Source organism: Hoplias malabaricus, chromosome 4 (assembly GCF_029633855.1).
Source record: "Hoplias malabaricus isolate fHopMal1 chromosome 4, fHopMal1.hap1, whole genome shotgun sequence".
Classification (NCBI taxonomy): Eukaryota; Metazoa; Chordata; class Actinopteri; order Characiformes; family Erythrinidae; genus Hoplias; species Hoplias malabaricus.
In genome coordinates, this window is record NC_089803.1 from 6,632,187 (window position 1) to 6,655,136 (window position 22,950).

At 45.0% G+C, this 22,950-nt stretch overlaps 2 protein-coding genes across 3 annotated transcripts in view; one reads left to right on the top strand and one right to left on the bottom strand.

The window, feature by feature from the left end:
• LOC136693780 (dolichyl-diphosphooligosaccharide--protein glycosyltransferase subunit STT3B-like) overlaps positions 1–18,029 on the top strand; it is a 78,382-nt gene extending 60,353 nt beyond the window's left edge. The window contains exons 7-16 of the mRNA XM_066666935.1: positions 2,572–2,718; positions 4,284–4,332; positions 4,611–4,765; positions 6,532–6,743; positions 8,006–8,193; positions 9,639–9,810; positions 10,984–11,157; positions 13,565–13,678; positions 14,135–14,347; positions 15,470–18,029. Coding sequence (XP_066523032.1) covers positions 2,572–2,718; positions 4,284–4,332; positions 4,611–4,765; positions 6,532–6,743; positions 8,006–8,193; positions 9,639–9,810; positions 10,984–11,157; positions 13,565–13,678; positions 14,135–14,347; positions 15,470–15,544 — 1,499 coding nt within the window. The 3' untranslated portion in view covers positions 15,545–18,029. The remainder of the gene's footprint in view (positions 1–2,571; positions 2,719–4,283; positions 4,333–4,610; positions 4,766–6,531; positions 6,744–8,005; positions 8,194–9,638; positions 9,811–10,983; positions 11,158–13,564; positions 13,679–14,134; positions 14,348–15,469) is intronic.
• An 869-nt stretch (positions 18,030–18,898) lies between these two features.
• Positions 18,899–22,950, bottom strand: part of LOC136693781 (oxysterol-binding protein-related protein 10) — a 41,629-nt gene continuing 37,577 nt past the window's right edge. For both annotated transcript variants that reach the window (XM_066666937.1, XM_066666938.1), the window contains exon 13: positions 18,899–22,881. In XM_066666937.1, coding sequence (XP_066523034.1) covers positions 22,837–22,881 — 45 coding nt within the window. In that variant the 3' untranslated portion in view covers positions 18,899–22,836. The remainder of the gene's footprint in view (positions 22,882–22,950) is intronic.

Consider the following 22,950-nt stretch of genomic DNA (forward strand, 5'->3'; position numbering starts at 1 on the left):
TACTGGACGTTTTTTGAGATGAAACAGAGGGGAAGGCAGCAGCTGTGTGTTTCCTGTTCAGTGAGGAGCTGTCTTCTGTTGTTGTTTCCACATCCTGCTCCACAGGATAGTGTCAGGAACGTCTCCGGCGCTGATTGAGGAGCACACCTCTTCAGTGTTGATCCTCCTCCTGTAAACCTGAGCCAAGGCTCCTTCCATACACAGGTCCAGCTGTGGCCAGTGGTGTGTTATTTCTGACCTCTGTGAAGTGTTGGAGAGTTCAGGCTAACACTCAGCTCTAATACTCCACAAAGAGAGAGAGAGAGAGAGAGAGAGAGAGAAAGCGGTGAGAAGGGGAATAAGAGAGAGAGAGAGAGATTGATGGAGAAAGAGAATGAATGGGAGAGAGAGAGAGTGCGAGTGATGGAGTGATTTCTATAACTTCCAGATGATTACATCACCTGCCCTGTCCCTGATGAAACACTGACCCAAGGCATATGTAGTTGGTCTCGGCCGTGAGAAGCTGAGGCACTGACCCCCGGCACGGTCAGCAGAGTCCAGTCTAGAACTCATAACTGTCCCACTGTTTTTATTTAGACACATGGTGGACCCTGTGCTTCAGCTAAAGTGTGTAATCCCTGCGGAAAAACACATAAATCAATGGGCAATGACCTGGGGAAGCTGCACATGAGCCAGTGTCACCATGCTCAGTGCAAACTGTCTACTACCCCTCCAGCACTGGGCTGGGGAACAGTGGAACTGTGTTCTCTGGAGAAAGATGCTAACGATAATCATCCAAAATCAACAACTGACCTCACTAGTGTTCCTAGGGCCCCCCATCAAATCCTCACAGCCATGTTCTGATTCATCTGATTCTGCAAAGAGTAGAGTGTACCCTTCACTTGGTCGCTCATCTGACTCTAAAAGGACTTCAGTTCAGCTCCTGAAGTCCTGACCAATGAGGGAAGAGCTTGGCTGTATCTGCCTAGATACCACAAAGAAATACCAATCCTGATTGGATGATTCTCCAGTGATGGTTTCTGGACTAAACTATCTGTGTACAACAGGCTGACATTCTTATAAACCCTAAATAAACTCAGACGTGTGTTACTGAGGTCTCTGAATCTTCCAGAGCTTTTCTGAAGGCCTACAAGACCCTGAGGGCCCCCCTCGGGCTGAGAAGGCTTGCTTGGAGGGGAAATGTTTGACATGCCGTTAGAGCACACACACTTTTCCAGGCCTCCTGTACATAATGCATTAATCACAGAGCTGCACCAAGGTCGGGGGGTTGTGAGACCTTTCTCCGAGACAGGGTCCAAACATTTCAAATCGTAGAGGAACAGGTTCGAGAAGCAAAGCCGTTACTGACCACCATTGACTTTAATATTTGACTAGAACCTATATTAAACCAATTTCTAGGTTTTATTTTTGAATTTGAAGGGTCAGATTTGTCAGTTCCTGGTTGGCTCAGTTGGATCTTCCATAGCGACTGTTGCCAAGTGGGACAAGCATTTCTAATCACTGGTAAAAGTCCTACTCAAACCTGACAACTGAGTTTCTGTCACAATCCCTAGGCGTAGAGTTTTTATGCGTTTGCACAAGTAACGTGTCCATGATTTATTCTGAACATCATCTACTGGCTCTGGGGTCTTCACTCACTGAGAACCTTCTTAGCGAAAAAGACAAGGACTCACTGAGTCTGAGTCTAAGACCAAGACCAAGAGTCTAAGACCAAGACATGTCAAGTATGGTTTAAGACAGAGCCCGGGACACACACAAGTTTAGGTCAAGACAGGGACAGAGAACCTGAATGAAAATTCAGAATCAGGTTTGGATCCAGACTGAGACCAGGGGTGGTTCCCAAACAGGGATTAAGCCTAGTCCTGGACTACACTGCATTTTGAATGTGTGAGTCGGATAAAAACAAACGTGATCTCTGCTGCAGCTGGAGATTTTACAGATGGAGAGTTGGTGCTGGTCGTCTGCGTTGCGTGGCGTAGAGTGACGACTCTCTCTGGACAGTCAGCGCTCTGCAAGGTTTACACGCCACGGTTTAGTCCCTACTCGACTCGCTCTGAACCACGAGAGAACAGCCACTAAACAAGAACCCCCTTCCAGAACCAGGTCAAATGCAGTAGTGTAGAGTAGGGACCATGCAGTGGAAAAGAGGAAATCTAGAGATGAAACTTAAGTACAACAAGTTTTGAAAGTTCTGTGAACAACCTGAGCATAAACTTTTGACGTGTGAATGACAGAGAGCTCAAATAAAACAACCCTCCACTGTCCAACAGTGTTCCTGTCCTTCTCAGAACTGAAGCTATCTCCCATCACACACTCGCAGAGAGTTGTAGAGGAAACCAGAGTAGAAACGTCAGAAGAAAGCCCCCGTGTTTGTGAAGACCATCTGCAGTGTCCATCTGCTGCAGCCGCAGTGTTTCTGGGAGAACATCTGCTCCACAGGATGGACCAAAGATTCAAGTGTCTCTTCAACAGAAGTGCTGCGTTACTCACAGGACAGCAATTCAATTATCTGCTGCTTGTCATCTGTCATTGATAGTGTGTGTGTGTTTGTGTGTGTCTGTGTGTGTGCAGGTGTGTTTGCCCTCTTGCAGGCTTATGCCTTTCTGCAGTATGTGAAGGAGAAGCTGACCCGTCAGGAGAGACAGACTCTGTTCTACCTCGGGGTCTCTGTAGCCGCTGTTCTGGTCTTCCTCTCTGTGGTATACCTCAGCTGTATCGGTGAGTGTGTACACGGCCACACACAGGAGGGTTTCCTGAATCCCTGACTCCCCACGGGGCATGGTCAACACTAAACCTAGCCCTGATCCTAACAGGATAATACATTTGTCTGGCCTTGTCTAAAGTGCTTAAGAAGTTCCATCTAAATCCGTATGTGCCAGACCTGCTCCTGGCTGAGATTTCTGAAGTCAAGTGCCTGAATCCAGAGTCCAGAGTTCTCAGGCATACCATACATACTTATGGTCAGACATGCTGAGTTCTAATGTCTCTAACGTTAGGCTTAGGTTAGGGTTTAGGTCAAGTCCAGAGTCTCAGATCTCTCGAGTCTGAAGTATTGAGTCGTCAGAAAACCCCAGGGTTAAGTGAGGTAGAGGTTCACAGCCAAAGTCCAAAATCAAGTTCAGTCTCCACTCCCCAGTCCCGGTCGTGTTCAGAGGCCCTAGATGTAGATTATGAACTGAAACCTGAGTCACAGAATATGAGTGAAATCCACAGGCCCCAGCCTTAAGGCTGATTTATGCTTCAGCGTCAAACCCAACACCTCGACAACTCAAACCTGAGCAAGTGCCCTTCCGAATTTAAACTTGTTTAAACTGTGTCTGCATCTCAAACATCTTCCTCTACACAGTGTAGTGGTGGAGTAGAATCAGATTTATAAATCTATGAAGTGCACACTTTAGGGAGTGAGAGAACAGAGCTGAGACTAATTCAAAGCCGGCACTATTTTCCTGTGTGTTCTCGCTCCTCGTAATGTTATTTTTTCCATGGGATTGTTTTTTTGTTGTTGTTGTTTTACCTTTTTACTCGCTCTGTGACGTCCAAACGGATATCTGAGTGCTGTGTGCAGTCTCTATGGAGTGTGGGGAAGAGGAGTTTGTATTTCTGAACGGCGACCAATCACAGTGGCTGTGGTCTGTGTTGAGGCGATGTGTTGTTACATTTCTGAGGCTACGACATAGGCTTCATGTCAATGTGGGACCTACACATTTCTTACGGTGTAGGTTTGACATCGGAGCATATCTTTGCCTTTAGTGTTTGAGTCTGAATCAGTTCCAGAGTCTGATGTTGTAAAGGCTACCCCTAGAGACAAAGTCCAGAGTCTTTAGCCATCAGTCCTGAGTTCTTACCCACAATTCCTGACGTTCACAATCCCGATCCCTAGCCGAGACGTCTCTTGCTGTTGAGCGGGAGTCATAGCGTCTGATTCATCTCCAGCGTCTAGGATCAGTGTGGCGATGTCAAATCCACGTTACACCTCTCTACCACCAGGTCCTGAGCCAAAGTAACCAAGTAGAGTTCTAAGTCCCTGAGTCACTTGTGGTGTCTAAGTTCAGTCCAGTCCGTGTCTGGTTCAGATTCTGACTTTGCAGAGTCTACGTCATGTTAGGAGTCAGTAATGGAGTCAGAATCATGTCCCAAACTGTCAAAGTCCCAAAAGGTAGAATCTGGTTCAATCAGACTCTGATCAAGATGAAGCAGTTACAGAAGATGAATTAATAAATAGTTATGACTGTCCTAACCACACGTGTGTGTGTGTGTGTGTGTGTGTGTGTGTGTGTGTGTAGGTTGTATTGCTCCGTGGAGTGGCCGGTTCTACTCTCTCTGGGACACTGGGTGAGTCATTTCCTGGTTTCCCTGATGTCTTTCTGTTTCCCTGGAGACAACTGTCCATTGTCCCCTCTGTTAATGTCCAGTAAAGAGGACACAAGCCCAGCCTCGGACCTCCACACGGACCCCTTGTCTCTCTCTGGACTCTGACCTCCCTACCCACTGTGTCCTGCTTTATGTCCTGTCCACTGTGTCCAACACCATTCGTCTACTGACATACTCTGTCATGACAGTCCTCTGAGACACTCTGACACCTGCTCTCTCTCTCTCTCTCTCTCCCGTAGTTATGCTAAGATCCACATTCCCATCATCGCCTCGGTGTCTGAGCACCAGCCCACCACCTGGGTCTCCTTCTTCTTCGACCTCCACATCCTGGTGTGCAGTTTTCCGGCCGGTCTCTGGTTCTGCATCAAGAACATCAACGACGAGAGAGTGTTCGGTGAGAGATAGTGGAGGGAAGAATAATCTGCAGACATTAATGAATCATTCATCATTAATAATTATTACAGTTTAAGACTTCACCACCGCCTTACTGTGGCAATTACTGCAGATTTAAATAATTAGCCATCAGTGCCTAATTATTCTTAATATTCACTGATTAATTCCCGCTCGGTTCTTAAAGGCGACGTTCACAATTAAATGTAAAAATAAATAATAAAAAACACCATGTGCTGGTTTGCCGCTGTAATGTGTTTACGAAGCCCAGGTGTCTGTAAATGAAAAAAAAAAAAAAAAAAAGTGGCTTGGTCAGACAAGTTAGGCTCTCTCTGAACTCACGGCAGAAAAAAGCAGAGAGAGACTCCAAACGTTGACAGTCATGAACAGAAATGAGCTCTATTCCTGCTCCGTAGGTGTGTGATATTGACTTATTTTTGCTGTCTCAGATGATTTAGTTTGGAACTGACTCTAAATTCAGTAGAGCGCTAACTGCATGAAAGTAAACACAGAGCGAAAGTGCTACAAAACTAAACAGATCGGGTTACACATGAGTTCCTATGGTGATTCAAACAGTGAATAAAAACGTAGAGAGAGAAGTTACACTACAGCCACGTACCAACAACAGCCGTTATTTTTCCTCTAACACACTGTTCCACCTTAAAGACACAGAGCCTCTGAATGAGAGAACTGCAGTTCCCCAGAATCGTGATGTAGTGGAATTAATAACTAATTAATATAGTTACGTACCGAGTTACAGTGATTACTGAATAATTAATGATAGTTATATAGTGATTAATGGACTCCCTGTGAGGGACTGGCGCCCCCTCCAGGGTGTGTTCCCGCCTTGCGCCCAGTGATTCCGGGTAGGCTCCAGACCCACCGCCTCCCTGAGCTGGATAAGTGCTACAGACAATTAATGAATGAATGAATGATTTATAGTGATGACTGAATAATTGATAAGAGTTAGGTAGTGATTAACCCTTACCCCCTGGAGCCCCGCTCCTGATCGACTGAGTGTTTGGAGTGGGTTGAGGAACGATCTGGAAACAGGGTCATCTTCTTTAAAATCATTCTGTACAGGCTCCGGCTGCTGCTGCAGGGCAGCGTTTGTGCGGAGAGAGGGAGGGTCTCCTTCTGCTGTGTGTGTCTGTGTAATGTGGCCAGCCCACAGGGCTGCTGCTGTTTACTGGACAAAGCCCAAACTAATGCACAGCGTATGTGTGATGTGTACTTCCCTGGAACTGAACTGGACCAGTCCGCTCTGGATTAAAGGAACATTGTGTAATATGTTTACCTTCAAATCTTTGACATTGTTGCAATGCTGCTGTGAGCTTTAATAAGGAGAATAGAGCGTGTAGTACTCTGGGTTCAGCACTGCAGAAACTGCACTATGTAACTTTGGAAGGAGGGCAGGATACCATTCACTGATTTCAGTACAGTGGTGTGTATATGAATTACACTAGAGGCAAAAAAAACACACATCTTACCTAGTGTTCCTTTGAAGTCAGGATGTATACAGTGTGCACTAAATATAGCTCATAGTTTGTGCACATAACTCCATCAGTCTGAGATTGTGTGGATTGAGTGAAAGAGCGCCACCAGTGGTGCCACCGCTTAGAGGCCTGAACTGAACTGTTTGTTTCGCTCTACTGCCCCCCAGAGGCTCATTTTAGGATCAGCTGTCTGTATTTTTTACTGCTGTGATGATGTGACCCTAACTCCTGTGTGTGTGTGTGTGTGTGTGTGTGTGTGTGCACTGCCCCCCAGTGGCCCTGTATGCGATCAGTGCTGTGTATTTTGCCGGTGTGATGGTGCGACTGATGCTGACCTTGACGCCTGTGGTGTGTGTGCTGTCGGCCATCGCCTTCTCCAGCATCTTCGAGCGTTACCTCGGCGACGACAGCAGGCGGGAAAACCCCCCGACAGAAGAGAGCAGTGACGAGGATGACCGCAGGAACTCAGGAAATCTCTACGATAAGGTCAGGGGAGTGTGACTGGCCACTGCTACCTCTCACACATTTACAGGTCCCTCTCCATTAAAGACAGAAACGAGGATGCTGTGTTCCCACGGTCCTGCGCTACAAGGATCCGACGTTCTTAAGGTCCTATGTTCTATGTTTGAGGTGCCCTTTTTCCCCAAGGTTCTGTGTTCCCAGGGTGCTAAGGTCCAGGGTCTTTAGTTCCCAGAGCTTTTATGTTACCAGGGTTCTCACAAGGGGCTATGTGCCCAGGTCCCCAAGTTTCCAAGGTCCTGAGCCTTTTTAATAAACACACTTAAAACTATGGCTCTACAAGTGTTCTTTAGTAAAGAAAGTGGTCAGGGTTCAATATAGATCCATTCTATTATTAAAGAACCCTTGAAGAACCATCAAGTGTGTACCCCATGTTCCCAGTCTTCTGTGTTTCCTTGTTCTCTTGTTCCCATTGTCCTATAATCCCAGAGTCCCATGTTCCTGGGGTTCTATGCTAGTAGTGTTCCGAAGTTCAAAACTTTCCAGAATTTGATATTCCCTGTTCCCAAAAATCCTATGTTCTCAGAGTCCTGTGTTCTCAAGTCTGTTTTTCCAGTGAACGATAGTCCCAGGATCCTATGTTCCTAAATCCTATGTTTCCGTGTCTCTAAGGAACTGTATTCCCAGGGTCCTATCGTCCTAGTTCTCTGTTCCTTAAACTCTTCCATCCCCAGGGCTCAGTGCTGTTTAAAGGCCAGTATTCAGTACGGTTTGTTACCTCCCTTCCTCGGTGTATTATGACACAGACCCCCACTGTGGAGCAGATTGCCCACAGCAAGAGGATCGAGGCTCCATTTAAGTGGGCTCTGAATATTTTTAACTACTTTTGTAAGTTTTCTACCCAATTACTCCACATTAATTTTGTAGCAGATGGCCCTTTATAAAGTTGGGAGCAGAAAAACAGGAGAGATCCAGAGCATTAAAACAATCTTGTTTCCCCACTCCCTTCACTTCTGTCCACTCCCTAAGCTCCACTAAACACAGGAGCACTTTGTAGTTCTAAAGTTACAAACTGAAGTCCACCTGTTACTCTGCATACTTTAATACCTCCTTTCTGGTCAAGAAAAAAGTGGTGGTGTGGGTGTGGGTGTGTGATCCCATGAGACCAATGTTCTGAGACAGTGATCCCAAACTCCAAAGACCTTTTTATTTAATTCCAGGAAAATTACCTGAAATATTAAAAGTGGTCTAAAATGTCTTATATCTTGTTGTACTAATGTATGTTGCAGGCAGGAAAGGTACGGAAACACGTGTCAGATCAAGAGAAAGCAGAGGAAGGATTGGGGCCCAACATTAAAAGCATCGTCACTATGTTGATGCTGATGCTGCTGCTGATGTTTGCTGTGCACTGCACCTGGGTCACCAGCAACGCTTACTCCAGCCCCAGTGTAGTACTGGCTTCATATAACAACGATGGGTAAGAACCCACACCCTCCACAACACTTTCTCCAGCCACAGTGCAGTACTGGCTTCATATAACAACGATGGGTAAGAACCCACACCCTCCACAACACTTTCTCCAGCCACAGTGCAGTACTGGCTTCATGTAACAATGATGGGTAAGAACCCACACCCTCCACAACACTTACTCCAGCCCCAGTGTACTACTGGCTTCATATAACAATGATGGGTAAGAACCCACACCCTCCACAACACTTACTCCAGCCACAGTGCAGTACTGGCTTCATATGACAACAGTGGGTAAGAACCCACAACCTCCAGTAACACTTACTCCAGCCACAGTGCAGTACTGGCTTCATATGACAACAGTGGGTAAGAACCCACACCCTCCAGTAACACTTACTCCAGCCCCAGTGCAGTACTGGCTTCATATAACAATGATGGGTAAGAACCCACACCCTTCACAACACTTACTCCAGCCCCAGTGTAGTACTGGCTTCATATGACAACAGTGGGTAAGAACCTACACCCTTCAGTAACACTTACTCCAGCCCCAGTGCAGTACTGGCTTCATATGACAACAGTGGGTAAGAACCTACACCCTTCAGTAACACCTACTCCAGCCCCAGTGCAGTACTGGCTTCATATGACAACAGTGGGTAAGAACCCACACCCTCCAGTAACACTTACTCCAGCCCCAGTGCAGTACTGGCTTCATATAACAATGATGGGTAAGAACCCACACCCTTCACAACACTTACTCCAGCCCCAGTGTAGTACTGGCTTCATATGACAACAGTGGGTAAGAACCTACACCCTTCAGTAACACTTACTCCAGCCCCAGTGCAGTACTGGCTTCATATGACAACAGTGGGTAAGAACCTACACCCTTCAGTAACACCTACTCCAGCCCCAGTGCAGTACTGGCTTCATATGACAACAGTGGGTAAGAACCAACACCCTCCAATAACACTTACTCCAGCCCCAGTGCAGTACCAGCTTCATATGACAACAGTGGGTAAGAACCCACACCCTCCAGTAACACTTACTCCAGCCACAGTGCAGTACTGGCTTCATATAACAATAATGGGTAAGAACCCACACCCTCCACAACACTTACTCCAGCCCCAGTGCAGTACTGGCTTCATATAACAATGATGGGTAAGAACCCACACCCTCCACAACACTTACTCCAGCCACAATGTACTACTGGCTTCATATAACAACGATGGGTAAGAACCTACACCGTTCAGTAACACTTACTCCAGCCACAGTGTAGTAGTGGCTCATGTGCAGCAGCTTCAGAGTGCCCGTAATACAGGTTTATCTATTCAGTATAGATTTTAAGTTTTGTCCGCGGGAGAAGTTACTGTAATAACACCACCTTCTGAGCATGCCTGGGGTTTACCATGTGTTTCCAGCAAAAACAAACAACACATTTCTGTTTGTGTGCCCCGTCAGGTCTAGAAACATCCTGGATGACTTCAGAGAGGCGTACTACTGGCTGCGACAGAACACAGATGAACACGCCAGGGTGATGTCCTGGTGGGACTATGGGTATCAGATCGCTGGGATGGCCAACAGGACCACGTTGGTGGACAACAACACCTGGAACAACAGCCACATTGCTCTGGTCAGAACAGCACTGTACACACCACACTGACTCTGGAAACCTCAGTGTTGTACCCTGTTTTACCCTGTTCTCCAGTCATCTGGACCCCTATAAGACCACCATAGAGCAGATATGATGTGGGTGGTGGACTATTCAGAGAGGCTTAATCTCCAGCAGCAGCTGCTGTGTCTGATCCACTCATATCTGCACACCCACCAGCACCAGTCAGTGTCTGAGAACCCAAAATATACCTGCTCTGTGGTGGTCCCGAGAGGGTCCTGCCCATTAAAGCATATTGTGAAAAGTGGCTAACAAATTAGGCAGAGCAACAGATGGGACTTCAGCATGCTCTGCTCTGAATGACTGGAGATGTCCAACTCGGAAAATGCATTGAAAAACAGAGGCATTAATTATTCCCAACTTTCCACAGAAAATTCATTAGTGTTTTTCCTTAAAAATGCTCTTCTGTGTCGAGCCAGAGATGTAGCTGTTCACCCAGCTGTGCGAGACCACCACAATAATACATCAAAGGCCTGCACTGGATCTCAGGGTCTGTGGGTATTTCATTAAAGTAGATCATTAATGCTGTGTGTGTGAAGACGTCAGCTCATGACTACTGCAGGATGTTAATCTGAGAGACGTTATCAGATTAGATTTCTGTGTTAAAGGGGATATATTATCAAGGAATCCCATGTTTGGTGCATGTACACATTACTGTGTGAATCTGGAGGCCACCAACTCACACACTGTGAAACAAGACCTCCCTCCCCCAGTTTTCAGAAAACATGGGTTAAAATGAGCCGTTCTGACTCTGCTCTGCTTCTGACATCAAGTGCAGAGAATTTCTAATGGCCCCGCCCACTCATCTGAGTCTGTCCAATCACAGCCCTGGACCTGTGTTTATGTGAGAGCGCAAAGACGAGGTTAAACACAGCAAGACAGACACAACGAGCGCGGAGAAATAAGAGCACTGAGTAAAAACGGAGAAGAAAGAGAACAGAGTGAAAACGGCTAAAAACCAGAGCTTCTGCTCCTCGCTCCTCACTGCTGTGCGCTCGGGGTCGGGGTGAACAGCGAGTGGCTCATTAAAGTGGGCGTTCTGAACAGGGCTGCTTCTCTCGTGTTTCTCAGGAAAAAAGAATGAATAAACCGTTCAGGGGTTAATCTCTCCATCCTTCTCTCTCTCTCTCTCAGGTGGGGAAGGCCATGTCGTCCAATGAGAGTGTGGCCTATGACATCATGAGGATGCTGGATGTAGACTACGTCCTGATTATCTTCGGAGGGGTGATAGGTTACTCCGGGGACGACATCAACAAGTTTCTGTGGATGGTGAGGATTGCAGAAGGAGAGCACCCCAAAGACATACGGGTACGTCCAGTGTATTTACATTCTGACCGATAGAAGGGGACACTCTGGAGCAGCTGCACATGAGCTTACAGTCGCCAGACGAGCGTGCTACAGGGTTAAAAGACCTGCAGGGTTGAGTTTGGAAGCAGAGGAAGTGTTTAAGTGTTTAAGAGGGGTACCTGACCTTCCTAACGCTCTGGATGCTGCCATCACATCCTCACAGCACCATCTACTGCAAAGCCTTCTGAGAAAACAGAGGCTGTTACTGCAGCAAAGCTGAACATTACCCTTGTTTTCAGGAGCAAGGACATGAGGCTATGCAGAGTGTCCTGAGACAAAGAGGCCTCAGAAACTCAGAGGTCAGCGAGACTGAAGTGCTGCAGAGACGCTGCAGCGCCCAAATCTCAGGGCAGGGATTTGTCGACTGTAGAGTTAGAGCCAGATTTTCTGAGTAATATTCCTCTCAGCTGCACTTAACGTCTGGAGATGTTCTCAAAGCAGAAGGCCCATTAAAAAGTCATTAAGGAGGGACAAGAGGGGGTGCGCCGGTGTGAGTTTTTGTAAAAGGAACGTTCCTTCCGCAGTCCCCGATGCTCACCCAGTTAACGGGTCGGCTTTATGAGCTGCAGTCCAGTTTTAATGAGTCTGTTCACGCTCATTAAAATAAATCAGACGCTCTTTGTCCAAGCTCTTCGATAAAATCTGCATGCTTTATAAAGCTGTGGGGGCGGCTGTTTTTAATTGCTCTGGTCACATGTATATCTCTCTTTGTGAATTCATGCGTCTTCATCAGGACAAAGCTGCATTTCTGCACGGGAACTGTAAAGAATTTCACCAGCGTCAACTCAAAAACGGGAGTTCCAAAGCTGCCTTAAAATTAAGTTAAATCCTTTTAGAATTATGTGTTCTCTCTGTGTCTGTGTGGGTTTCCTCCGGGTGATTGTCTGTGAGGAGTGTGGTGTGTTCTCCCTGTGTCTGCATGGGTTTCCTCCGGGTGACTGTCTGTGATGAGTGTGGTGTGTTCTCTCTGTGTCTGTGTGGGTTTCCTCCGGGTGATTGTCTGTGAGGAGTGTGGTGTGTTCTCCCTGTGTCTGCGTGGGTTTCCTCCGGGTGACTGTCTGTGAGGAGTGTGGTGTGTTCTCCCTGTGTCTGCGTGGGTTTCCTCCGGGTGACTGTCTGTGAGGAGTGTGGTGTGTTCTCCCTGTGTCTGCGTGGGTTTCCTCCGGGTGACTGTCTGTGAGGAGTGTGGTGTGTTCTCCCTGTGTCTGCGTGGGTTTACACCGGGTGCTCCGGTTTCCTCCCACAGTCCAAAAACACACGTTGGCAGGTGGATTGGTGACTCAAAAGTGTCCATAGTTGTGAGTGTGTGTCACCCTGTGAAGGACTGGTGCCCCCTCCAGGGTGTGTTCCTGCCTTGAACTGGATAAGGGTTACAGACAATGAATGAATGAATGATTTAGAATTACTATTTATATTAACTCAGGACTTTATGTCAAGTTTGGCTTTGAATTCTTTTCTGCAGGTTGATTTGACTTTAAACTGCTTGTTGTTTGAACTTAACTACACACGCTGAAAGTCCACATGACTCATTCCTACGTAGGTGAAAAGACGTAGACGTCAAGAAGAACGTCCTGCGTCATCGCTGCCTTTAACTCTCTTTTTTACTGTCTGAAAAGAACATCAGAGAATAAGAACAAGCCACAGGCAGCATGTGGGCGTGGCTTTTAAAGAGACTCAGCCGGAACCTCCCCAAAGCTGCAGTGTTTCACTCTGAGAGTGAGGGCTTTGACAAAACACAGTTCTCGCTACAAAGGAAGACCTACTAGGTCCAAACACCAATTAACAACCTAAAAGCATCCTACATGTTACTCCCACCCTCACAGAACAAAACAATGAAAATAAACCCTCAAAATAGTGAAAAGGCTGGGTCCGCAGTGCATGCTGGGAGCTCTCCCTGAGCGAAACAAAGCCCCGCCCACAGCCATAACTCACAGTTTCAAGTTAATTTCACTTCTTCAAATGTCCTCTTCATTGGAGTAATTTAAAAACTTGAGCTGAGAGGCTGAAAACTCATAAAACCCAGTAGAAATCACAAAACTGTAAATAAATTTGATAAGTTCGGGTAAAAGACAACAATATTTTGTCACGACTTATTGCTTAACACATTTTTACAGTGTGTTCACTCCAGCTCCTGCTGCTCTGAGAGTTCAGAGCTGTGTCCAAACTCTGTTGTGTAGCAATATTACACTGATGTCTGTGCAGAGTGCCCAGGTCTGTCACATCAGTGGATATATGAGATCAGGGGAGGGGAGGGGTGGGGAGTGAAGCCAATTGTCCAAACCATTTTAAAAACTCCCGACGTTGTGTAACACACTTGGGTTCACGGGGTTTCCTCATGACTCTGACGTTCCCTTACCTCTTCCCTCAGGAGAGCGACTTCTTCACTCCGCAGGGAGAGTTCAGAGTGGACAAGGCCGGCTCGCCCACTCTGCTCAACTGCCTCATGTATAAGATGTCCTACTACCGCTTTGGAGAGATGCAGGTTTGTTCATTTCTGTCATTACTGCCATTTAATGACTTTAAGATGTGTGTGAAGAGGAGAAACGGCTGAAGAAAACAGGTCTGGGTTTTACACGATCAGTAGCAACATCCCAAGTGGATAAACATGGGGCGGCGTTAGTGATTTGTCACCACTGGTGTGAACGTTGCATTCCTATTAATTAATAATGGGATCATTTATGATCTGTCTTTGGAGACGGAAGGTTTTGCACTGCCAGTAATGATAGGTATAATCCCTTATGTGATGTGGGTTTGTAGTGACAGTAGCTGTGCTGTTGTAGGAGTATGGAAAGTACGAACTATACTGTGTGAGTAATAATTGAGTAATAACACAAACAGCACATGCATTGCATTCGAAATGTTCTTCATCACTTACAGTGAATACATTCCTAGTGATAATTGCACCTTTATAAGGAGCACTTTGCTTATCCCCCACCAGCTGGACTTCCGAACCCCTCCGGGTTTTGACCGCACCAGAAACGCCGAGATTGGGAATAAAGACATCAAGTTTGACCACCTGGAGGAGGCCTTCACTACGGAGCACTGGCTGGTCAGGATCTACAAAGTGAAACAACTGGAGAACCGAGAACGTCTGGACCACAAGCTCCGAGTCACCAACACCGTCCCCAAACACAAACACACCTCCAAAAAGGTGCTTCAGGAACACACAGTGAGAGGTGTAAGGGGTGTCTACAGACATGTGATAGTAATATGATGTGCTGAGGACCATTGGTCATAAGGATTCATAACACCTACATAAGCCTCTCATGACAATCCAGCTGTGTGCAGATGTGGGACACTCCTGGGACAGATGCAGTCTGTCCTGAAAACTGCATGTGAACCAAAAGCAGTCCACATATTAACAACACACACTCAGCCACACCTCTCAAAACACATCTGGCCCACGTCTGTACGACAGTGGTAGCAGAAACAGTGACCCCTGGTGATTTTAGGCCTTGGTTTGGTGTTTGTGTGGCCCTCCTGTGGTCAGCTGCAGTGGTCCACTCAAGTCCCTTCAGTCCACGAGGCACGTGGTTCTTATAAACGGAGAACGTGGGCCGAACCAGAGCCAAAACCATTTTATAATTGTGGGAAGTGCTGTAAACCTGCATAAACATCTGTATAGGATTATTCTGACAACAGCAGTTCTTCTAACATCCGCTTCGACTCTAAGGTTTAGCAAGAACCCTGCACCCTGGTACCCACTTTTCTTTATTTCTTTGTAATAAATGCATTGTTAATTTAGTTGTTGTTATGTCCTTGTCTTTGTTCTAAACCTGTACATAGACAATGGAAGAAATTACACATCACAATACAGTAGAATGAGCATCACTCTATAACAAGTTACAACAACTTTATAGACGTTGATGCAGGTTTATAACAGTGTCATGAGTGGCTTATAATGGTGTTGTAACACCTCATGAACAATGACCTTCAGTAACATGTTCTGGGTTCTTAAGGTTCCTGATATTCAGCGTATTATGAACAGATATGTAGCATTTGTTTGAAGATGTTTGTTTGATTTTTTACATCATAATATGTATATAGTACATAATAACATCCTTTATTAACATTTAACTGTGTAATAAGAAGTTTATTCATCTGTCAATGCTTCATATGAAACTCTGAACGTAAGTCCACATCTGGAATCTGTCTTTCCAGATGTGGCTATATGTTCAGGTCAGTTGTAATGACAGGTCAAGGTAGGAGTCATGTTATTAGCCTGTTGTAACCGTGTAATGACCACGTTTGCCTTATGTGTGGATGTCCACAGGGCGCTAAACGAAAGCGCGGCTATGTCAAGAACAAGCTGCTGCTGAAGAAGGGAAAGAGACCCCACAGAAAATGACCCAATCAGAACCGGACTGGACTGGGACCGAAGGACATGGGGTTCGCAAAGACTTGAGAAACACCCAGAGGAGATCGGATGGAGAGCAGCACTGGAACACAGTGAGGTCCTGGTTGGACAGCGCCCCCATGTGACAGGAGATGGAAAGTCATCTCTGGCTTTGTCATCTTCTATTCTTTTTTTTTTTTTTCAGTCCACTCTTTTTTTTTTAATTCCAATACTTGAATGTGTGTTGATTCTTTTGATGGTTTGTCTTTGATCTTCTGATCTGAAGACTGGTGGACACAGGTTGAGAAATGGTGTGTCAGTGGCGTTTCTACGGAAATCACTTTGTGCCATAATTAAGAAAATCAAAATGTCAACAGTGGGGCTCCCAGTTCAAAGTAATATTATGACAGAGGCTGGTCTCCCACAGTTAGAGCGACAGTCTGCTTCCAAGCAGGTTTAAAGGAGTGTATTAGTATGCCCTGTTATCTCTGCTGAAATTCATACTGACAATGCTCTGACTGGAAGAGGATCAGACACAGCAGTGCTGCTGGAGTTTTTAAACCACTCAGTGTCACTGCTGAACTGAGAATAGTCCACCGACTAAAAGCGTCCAGCCGACAGCGTCCTGGGGGCAGAGTTCTATGGTAATGGTGGTCTCTGTGTAGCTTAATTTAAGGTGGATTTGTTTACATGTTTGTGTTGACAGGGTGTATGCTAATGAGTGCAATAATCCTCAGCCAGTCAAATATAATCCAGAATGTTTCATGATGCGCGTACCAGCAGATAGGTTAATTAGACTAAGATATGCTTCCACTGGAGCAGCTGCACATGTGCCTAAGATCATCATGCCCAATGCCAAGTGTTGGCTAGAAAGGTATAAAGCATAGGGTGGGGACACTGTGGGACATGTGGACACGTACACTGAAGGTATTTCCTTCTGGGGCCTGTCCAGTAGCGTGCTTGAGTAAGTCCCCTTGGAATGGGAGTGAAGGGAGGTAGATGGCTAAATCTGATGAAAAAGATTTCGGTGCCTCATGAAAGAATGTCCTTCAGCGTTTGGAACCGAGAAGGATCCCAGATAACGAGAGACGTCCCCTCAAAGTTCACACACGTTTTGTTGGGGTCCGAGTGAAGGTACGGGCAAGACGTTAAAGAGACAAAGCACATAACACACCTCGTCCTGTGTTGGATAGAACAGGACGCTGTAAGAAAACACGTTCTCTTTCCAGAACCCTAAACAAAACATCCTTGTGACTTTAAAGAGTGCTTTAAGGACTTGCTGTTTGTATCTGGGATGTGGGGTGTTACAATATAAACATTAAAGGAAACCTATCCGTGTGATTCTGTCTTTTACGGCGAACAAACACTGGGCAGCAGGGTGCTAGTATCAGCAGAGTTTCGGTATAAAGTATATTAGTCATTTCCACGTAAGCATTTTACCCAAAAGCTTTATAAACCCTCCATTCCCAGAACAGAGCAGGGGAACGTCTGGACTGGACATGTCCGCACTGCCCATGGCAAACCCGACATAAGGCAAAAGTGGCCCAAACGGTGACCTTTGGAGACATGTGGACACGTCATCCCAGGCCCACCTTTAAACATAAAGGGTTTGTTGCCATCGAAGAAGCACTTCTGGTTCTTCAGGGTTAAAAAAAAAAACATTTGATCTTATGACTCTTTAAAAAAGATTAACAGATATGGTTCTTTATGGAATGGAAAGTGGTTCTTCTATGGCATCGCTCTGAGAACTTATGTGTAGCAAGTGGACTATGAAAATGGGGGCTTGGGACCAGACCTGGGACTGAACCTTCAGCTAATGAGAGACAATGAGATAAAGTTATGATAAACATTTGTTATTGATCAAAACCACTGGATTTCTGGATCTGAATTTAGCATTACTGCTCAAAGCTGGGGTTCTGCCACAGAACGATGCCTTTATACTCTCAAAACCAACTGTCACTGTGGAGGTACCTTATTTTAAATGTTGATTTGTTCCCATTTCAATTCCAGGCATTTGATATATATATATATCTTCTTTTTTTTTAAGGGAATATAATGTAGTATTCTAGGTACATAACTAAACTTTAAGCCCCCTGCTGTACCTTTGAAGGGACATTTACGCTGTCTGTACCTTTAGCGAACAGCAATTCTGTACCAGTTTCTAACAGTGTAGGGCAAACTTTTATAAGAAAACCATGTATAATGTAAAAACGATGAGGCAAACCCACCATGAGCTCTTCCACACTCATGCAATTGTAATGAGGATTGGAGGAATACGTTGGGAAGAAATGTTGTAATATACACGCAAGCTTGCGTCAACCTATTTATTCACCGAACACATGTATTTTTGAGGGTGAGGGCTCCTCAGACTGTGGGATTTCTCTAGCTATTCCCCTTTAAGCAGTAAATGCTGGTCTGAATGCAGAGACCTGCGCACTTCTCAAGGCTGCGTCTGTGGCGTGCCTCAAGGCTCCGTATTGGGGCCCATAGATTTCAGACTTTCAGCTCGTTCGGTATGTGTGGGTGCGACAGAAATTCAATGAGGGAAGAGCGTGTGAAATAGAGCTGTTTCCTGGCTGACGTCCTGCTGAATATGTAGAAGGATATGTGTTATTGTTCACTGTAGCTCATCCCTGAGTGTTTACTCTTCCGTGTTTGTTTGGAGAAGGGTCTTTGTTCTGCTGTGCCGCTGTTCTCTCTCGTCTTGTTGATAAACAGGAGGAGGAGAAAAATAGGAAGGCGGTTTTATGATTTATTACTGAAATATCAGCTGTCAGCCGTTGGCGGGGTTCAGGTTTGACTCTTTTGGAAGCTCAGGACGGAGATGAGCCTTAATGAGAAATGTCTCTCTGTTCTTCTCTGATTGATGTGTAACAAGTGCGTCATGCTGTTTTCATTTTGCTTTTTATCCAGAAGGTATATGCCTTATTATTTCTCATCCTCTCTGTCCTCCTGCCACAGACCCTCCATCCTCCTCCTCTTCCACAGGTCAGCTGGTTAAATCCTGAGGGTCAGCTATAGCGCCACATGGACAAAAACAAAGGAAACACCCACAATCTGTAAAAGCTGAAATTACTTTACTTCCATATCTGTCAGGAAGCGATCCAGGCTTTATTACTCTGCACCTATACCCAACACACTTCTAGGTGCACCGCTTCATGTTGACCAGAAGAGGGCAGTGTGTCTCCACGGTTACGAATGTCAACCAGTTCCAAGGACTGCAGTTTTTTCTCCCTTTTTGTTTCATATTAAATAAAACTAAATTTTAAAATCCTGTGCTCTCATTTTTTAAAATTCATTCTGAAAATCGAATTTAAAAGCTCAGACTTCAGACAATACATAAATTTAGTTATTTTATTAGCTGTGGATTAATGAGCAAGTAGCAAATAACAGTCAAAACACTACACTGTGGTGTGTATCTGGACAGAAGATGTTTTTTCAGAACAACAAAACCAAAGAGAGATCTTTTAACTCCCGAATGTGAAAAGTAATGTGCCATTCTCACCAGCTACATTAGCTCCACCAAAATGCTAGCACAGCTAAAACAACAAGCTGTAAACTACAAGGTCCTAATTAGCATAATGCTAACTGGACACTGTGGGCTTTCACATATTAGCCTTGCTAGCATTTTGAGACCTGCTTCTTAAGTTACTCTTGGATTGTGATAGAAACCAACAAAGTGAATTCTCAAAGTCAAGTGTCCATCAAAATGTCAATTTAGCATCCAGTATGATTAAATTAAAGCTAAAATTGAGGCTTCAGTGTGAAGGAAAAGTGCAATGTGTTAATAAAAGTGATATTTTAGACGGCCCTCAAAGCTCCAAGTCCAAAACCTGCTGAATACAGTATCTCTGAGATTAAACTGTGAGGTATAAAACTGACCTGTTCCCTCTGGCTCCCCACAGATGAACAAAAAGCAGAGTCATGTCTCATTTTTAGTCCTCAGTTTCTCCAGACAACAGCATTCAGCTGAGGTCCATTAAAGAGTAAGTCCTCAGCTCTGACCCCCACATACAGCCATTAGAGTCCAGCCAATGGGGAAGCATGATAGGTTGTGTCTGATATCTTGCTGAATCAGGATCTTTAGCGATGCTACAATTAGCCACTGGGGTCTGGCCATACATTCATCTCTGAAGGCTCTTTCAGATGCTTTGGAGCAGGGACAGAAAAGTGCTTGCTTTTTCCAAGAAGAATATCAGGCCTTGAGCTTTACGGGGGTTCACACTTGGCAGGTTTGGCTCAATGCATACAAAACTCTGACTCTGTATTGGTTCCCTTTGGTCCAGACCAAATCACAAAATTATACACTTCATATTTTATAAATTCACATTTTGGGGACAATGTTCCATTTTTAAACTTTGTTTATCTTCACACAAAAGCATTACATTTAAAAGCATTAAATTCAGTTCTTAATTGTTTGTGTCTCCTCAGGGACACAAGGTAGTTTTTGGTGAAAAAACAGATGTGTATCAGAACAAGACTAAAATCATCAGATAAGAGCTGATTTTGGTGGTAAACACAGAGGTGTGTATCCAGACGAGACTAAAATCACCAGATTAGAGCTGATTTTGGTGGTAAACACAGAGGTGTGTATCCAGACGAGACTAAAATCACCAGATTAGAGCTGAATTTGGTGGTAAACACAGAGGTGTGTATCCAGACGAGACTAAAATCACCAGATTAGAGCTGATTTTGGTGGTAAACACAGAGGTGTGTTTCCAGACGAGACTAAAATCACCAGATTAGAACTGATTTTGGTAAAAAGCAGCAGGCAATGTAGCCTCTGATTAAAACAGTATTAAAAATAGACATGGCCAATCTGGACAGAAATAAAATGACAGTGGATCTTCAATACATGAAGAAATTACCCCAGCATCTAATGTTTGAATGCAGCTACTGCATCATCATCTGCTTTGGTCTGGACCAAGAAAACAGAACTATGAGTATGAACACATTTTTAATCTCCTTGGAAAGAAATGTATGAAACTCAAATGAAACATTCACATCAGTGAGATCCACGTGTTGCAACAACTCGACAGAACCTGAAAGCCTCAGAGTTGATGGTGGAACATCTGGGTGTGAAGAGAGACCGGGGCAGCACCACTGTGTGCACAGGTAGTTGTGAATGCAAAACAAAGGCTCGGGTGAAAAATAGATATAATTCTACATATTGTTTAGATCTACATAGAGTATATTAGATCTTATATAAAAGTAGCCTACAGTGTATCTAAGTTCTGTACACGCAGAGTTATTTAGATATGGTAAAGTACTGGATCCATCCTTGACTCACATTAGTCCACAAGGGCTGTTGTTCCCAGACCCACGCGGCAAAACCCGATTTCCTATTTAGTGAAACCATCTTAAATCTAGCGGCTGTATCTCATAGTTGTCATTGTGAGACTGCTGTGAGGATATGCCGGGATTGTTCAACCTATACCTGGACAAACTGAATGTGGAATTGGAAGAGTCTTATTCTTCTGACTCTTAATCAATGAAGAACCTAGGGTCCACACAGGTTACGGGCCTTTAGTCTTTATAAATCCTCAACCATTGGACTCTATTCAGATTGACCAAGCCATGGTTTTTGAGCAGGAAGCACTTCCATCTCTCCTTAATCAGCTGTTATTATATCCGCAGGACTAACTGAAATCCCTATGCCAACACCTAGTGGCTCACATCGACAGCCACGACACAGGTCTACCTCCTCTTGAGGACTTCCACAGTAGAGGTTGGCCCCATATATCCACAGTGTCCAGAGGACTCGGTACTGACTCATTCTCACCTTAAATTTCCAGGAGTGACCCAGAATAGTCACCCGTCTGTTCCTTTTCCCCAGGTTCTTCACTGGCTTCTCTGGCATGGGTATAATCTTATCTCCCCCAGGGAAAACACTCCAACTTCCTTCAGGACCAAGGAGCTGGACGGTTTTGAATCTTACGACCTTTTCATGAGTACGATTCTTACAGACGAAAAAGGTCAAGGCATGTCAAGTTTTAAACACAAAGACATGTGTATTAACAGTGTCCTTCACTACGAGTCAGAAACTGATGGACTGCGACGGTGCGTCCGATAAAAATCAAAGCGCCGTTGCCATGGTTACAGAACAAACAAATGAGCAGGAAGGGGGTGGCTGATCAGCTCATAGCAGCTTTTCATAACACAGAAGTTTAAAGAACATCCAACACACTGAGAACTAAACTGTGGCGGTTAAAGAAAATATAATCTCTTTTAATGAGAGGAACAACACGCAGAAGCAGAGCCTCAGACTCCCCCAGTGACCTTCAGAAACACTGCTGAACTTGTATGTTATTCTGGAGACTGAGGGGATTCAGTGTGTGTCATTGCTCTGACTTAATGAATCAAGTTCTTCTTCCTCTTCCAGTGTCTTCCCCTGATTTCAGAGCTGAGACAAAAACATGCATCGGACTTGGTGTAAAGGTTCCACTGTGTTGAAAATTGCATCTGTGATTTTTTTTTTTTTCATAGGAAGAAATTATACTCTGTGTAAATAGGCCTTTAGCTCTAATCATAAGCCACTCAAGACCCTTCAGAATCCGCCTGACACCAATGTTTCAGTCACTGTCAGATCATCCAAAATACATTCTGACTGGGGCCAGATGTGTACCAGACCTGGACAGTTTGTTCTGACCAGAGGAGGATGGGTGCCCACTTTGTGGGACTTTCTCTCAAGGTTTCTTCCTCCATCGACTGTTGTTCACATTTTTATATTGGGATGTCTGTAAGTATTCCTTATGACTCAGTCAGGTTATGAAAAGTGCTACACAAATAAATTTGACTTGAATTGACTTGACAGAGTGGCCCCTGGCATCAACCTTCGCCGATGTGACCTGCATGTTCTGCCTTTTCCAAAGATTGTTTCCAGTTATTCTCAAGCAAAACGATCCAGGTAAACAAGAGTATTACATAGGAAGAGTCTGGACGTGTCATAGACTGTACTCACAACAATCCCACAATGAGAAATATAAGAAATGCAGGCTAGAATTTGGATCGTTCCACTCACTAAAACAGCCCAGATTAAGTCTAAACTTAGACTAGTCTGAATTTCCCATAGCAACTCAATTTACAGTGACCAGGATTAGGCTTAATCCATGTCCAGAGGACAGCACCTACAGTTATTCATCTGTTAAAGTCAAGATTCAGAAGGCTTTCTTCTGTTTGGTCCTGTGTTTCCACTCTTTTCCTCTCCGTCCAGCTCACTGCTCATCCCTCCATCATTTGGCCTGGACCTGAGGCTGCCAGGTTTAAAGAGGGGCCAGCTGTCAGAGTCAGGGTCCAGGCATTCCTCAGTGTGTATTCCATAAAGGGTAATTGTAGACCCAACCCTCGCCCTGCAAAGGAGACCCGAGAGTGAGATTACCAACAGCATTATGGGAAAACTAACAATGCTTAGGAAAGTT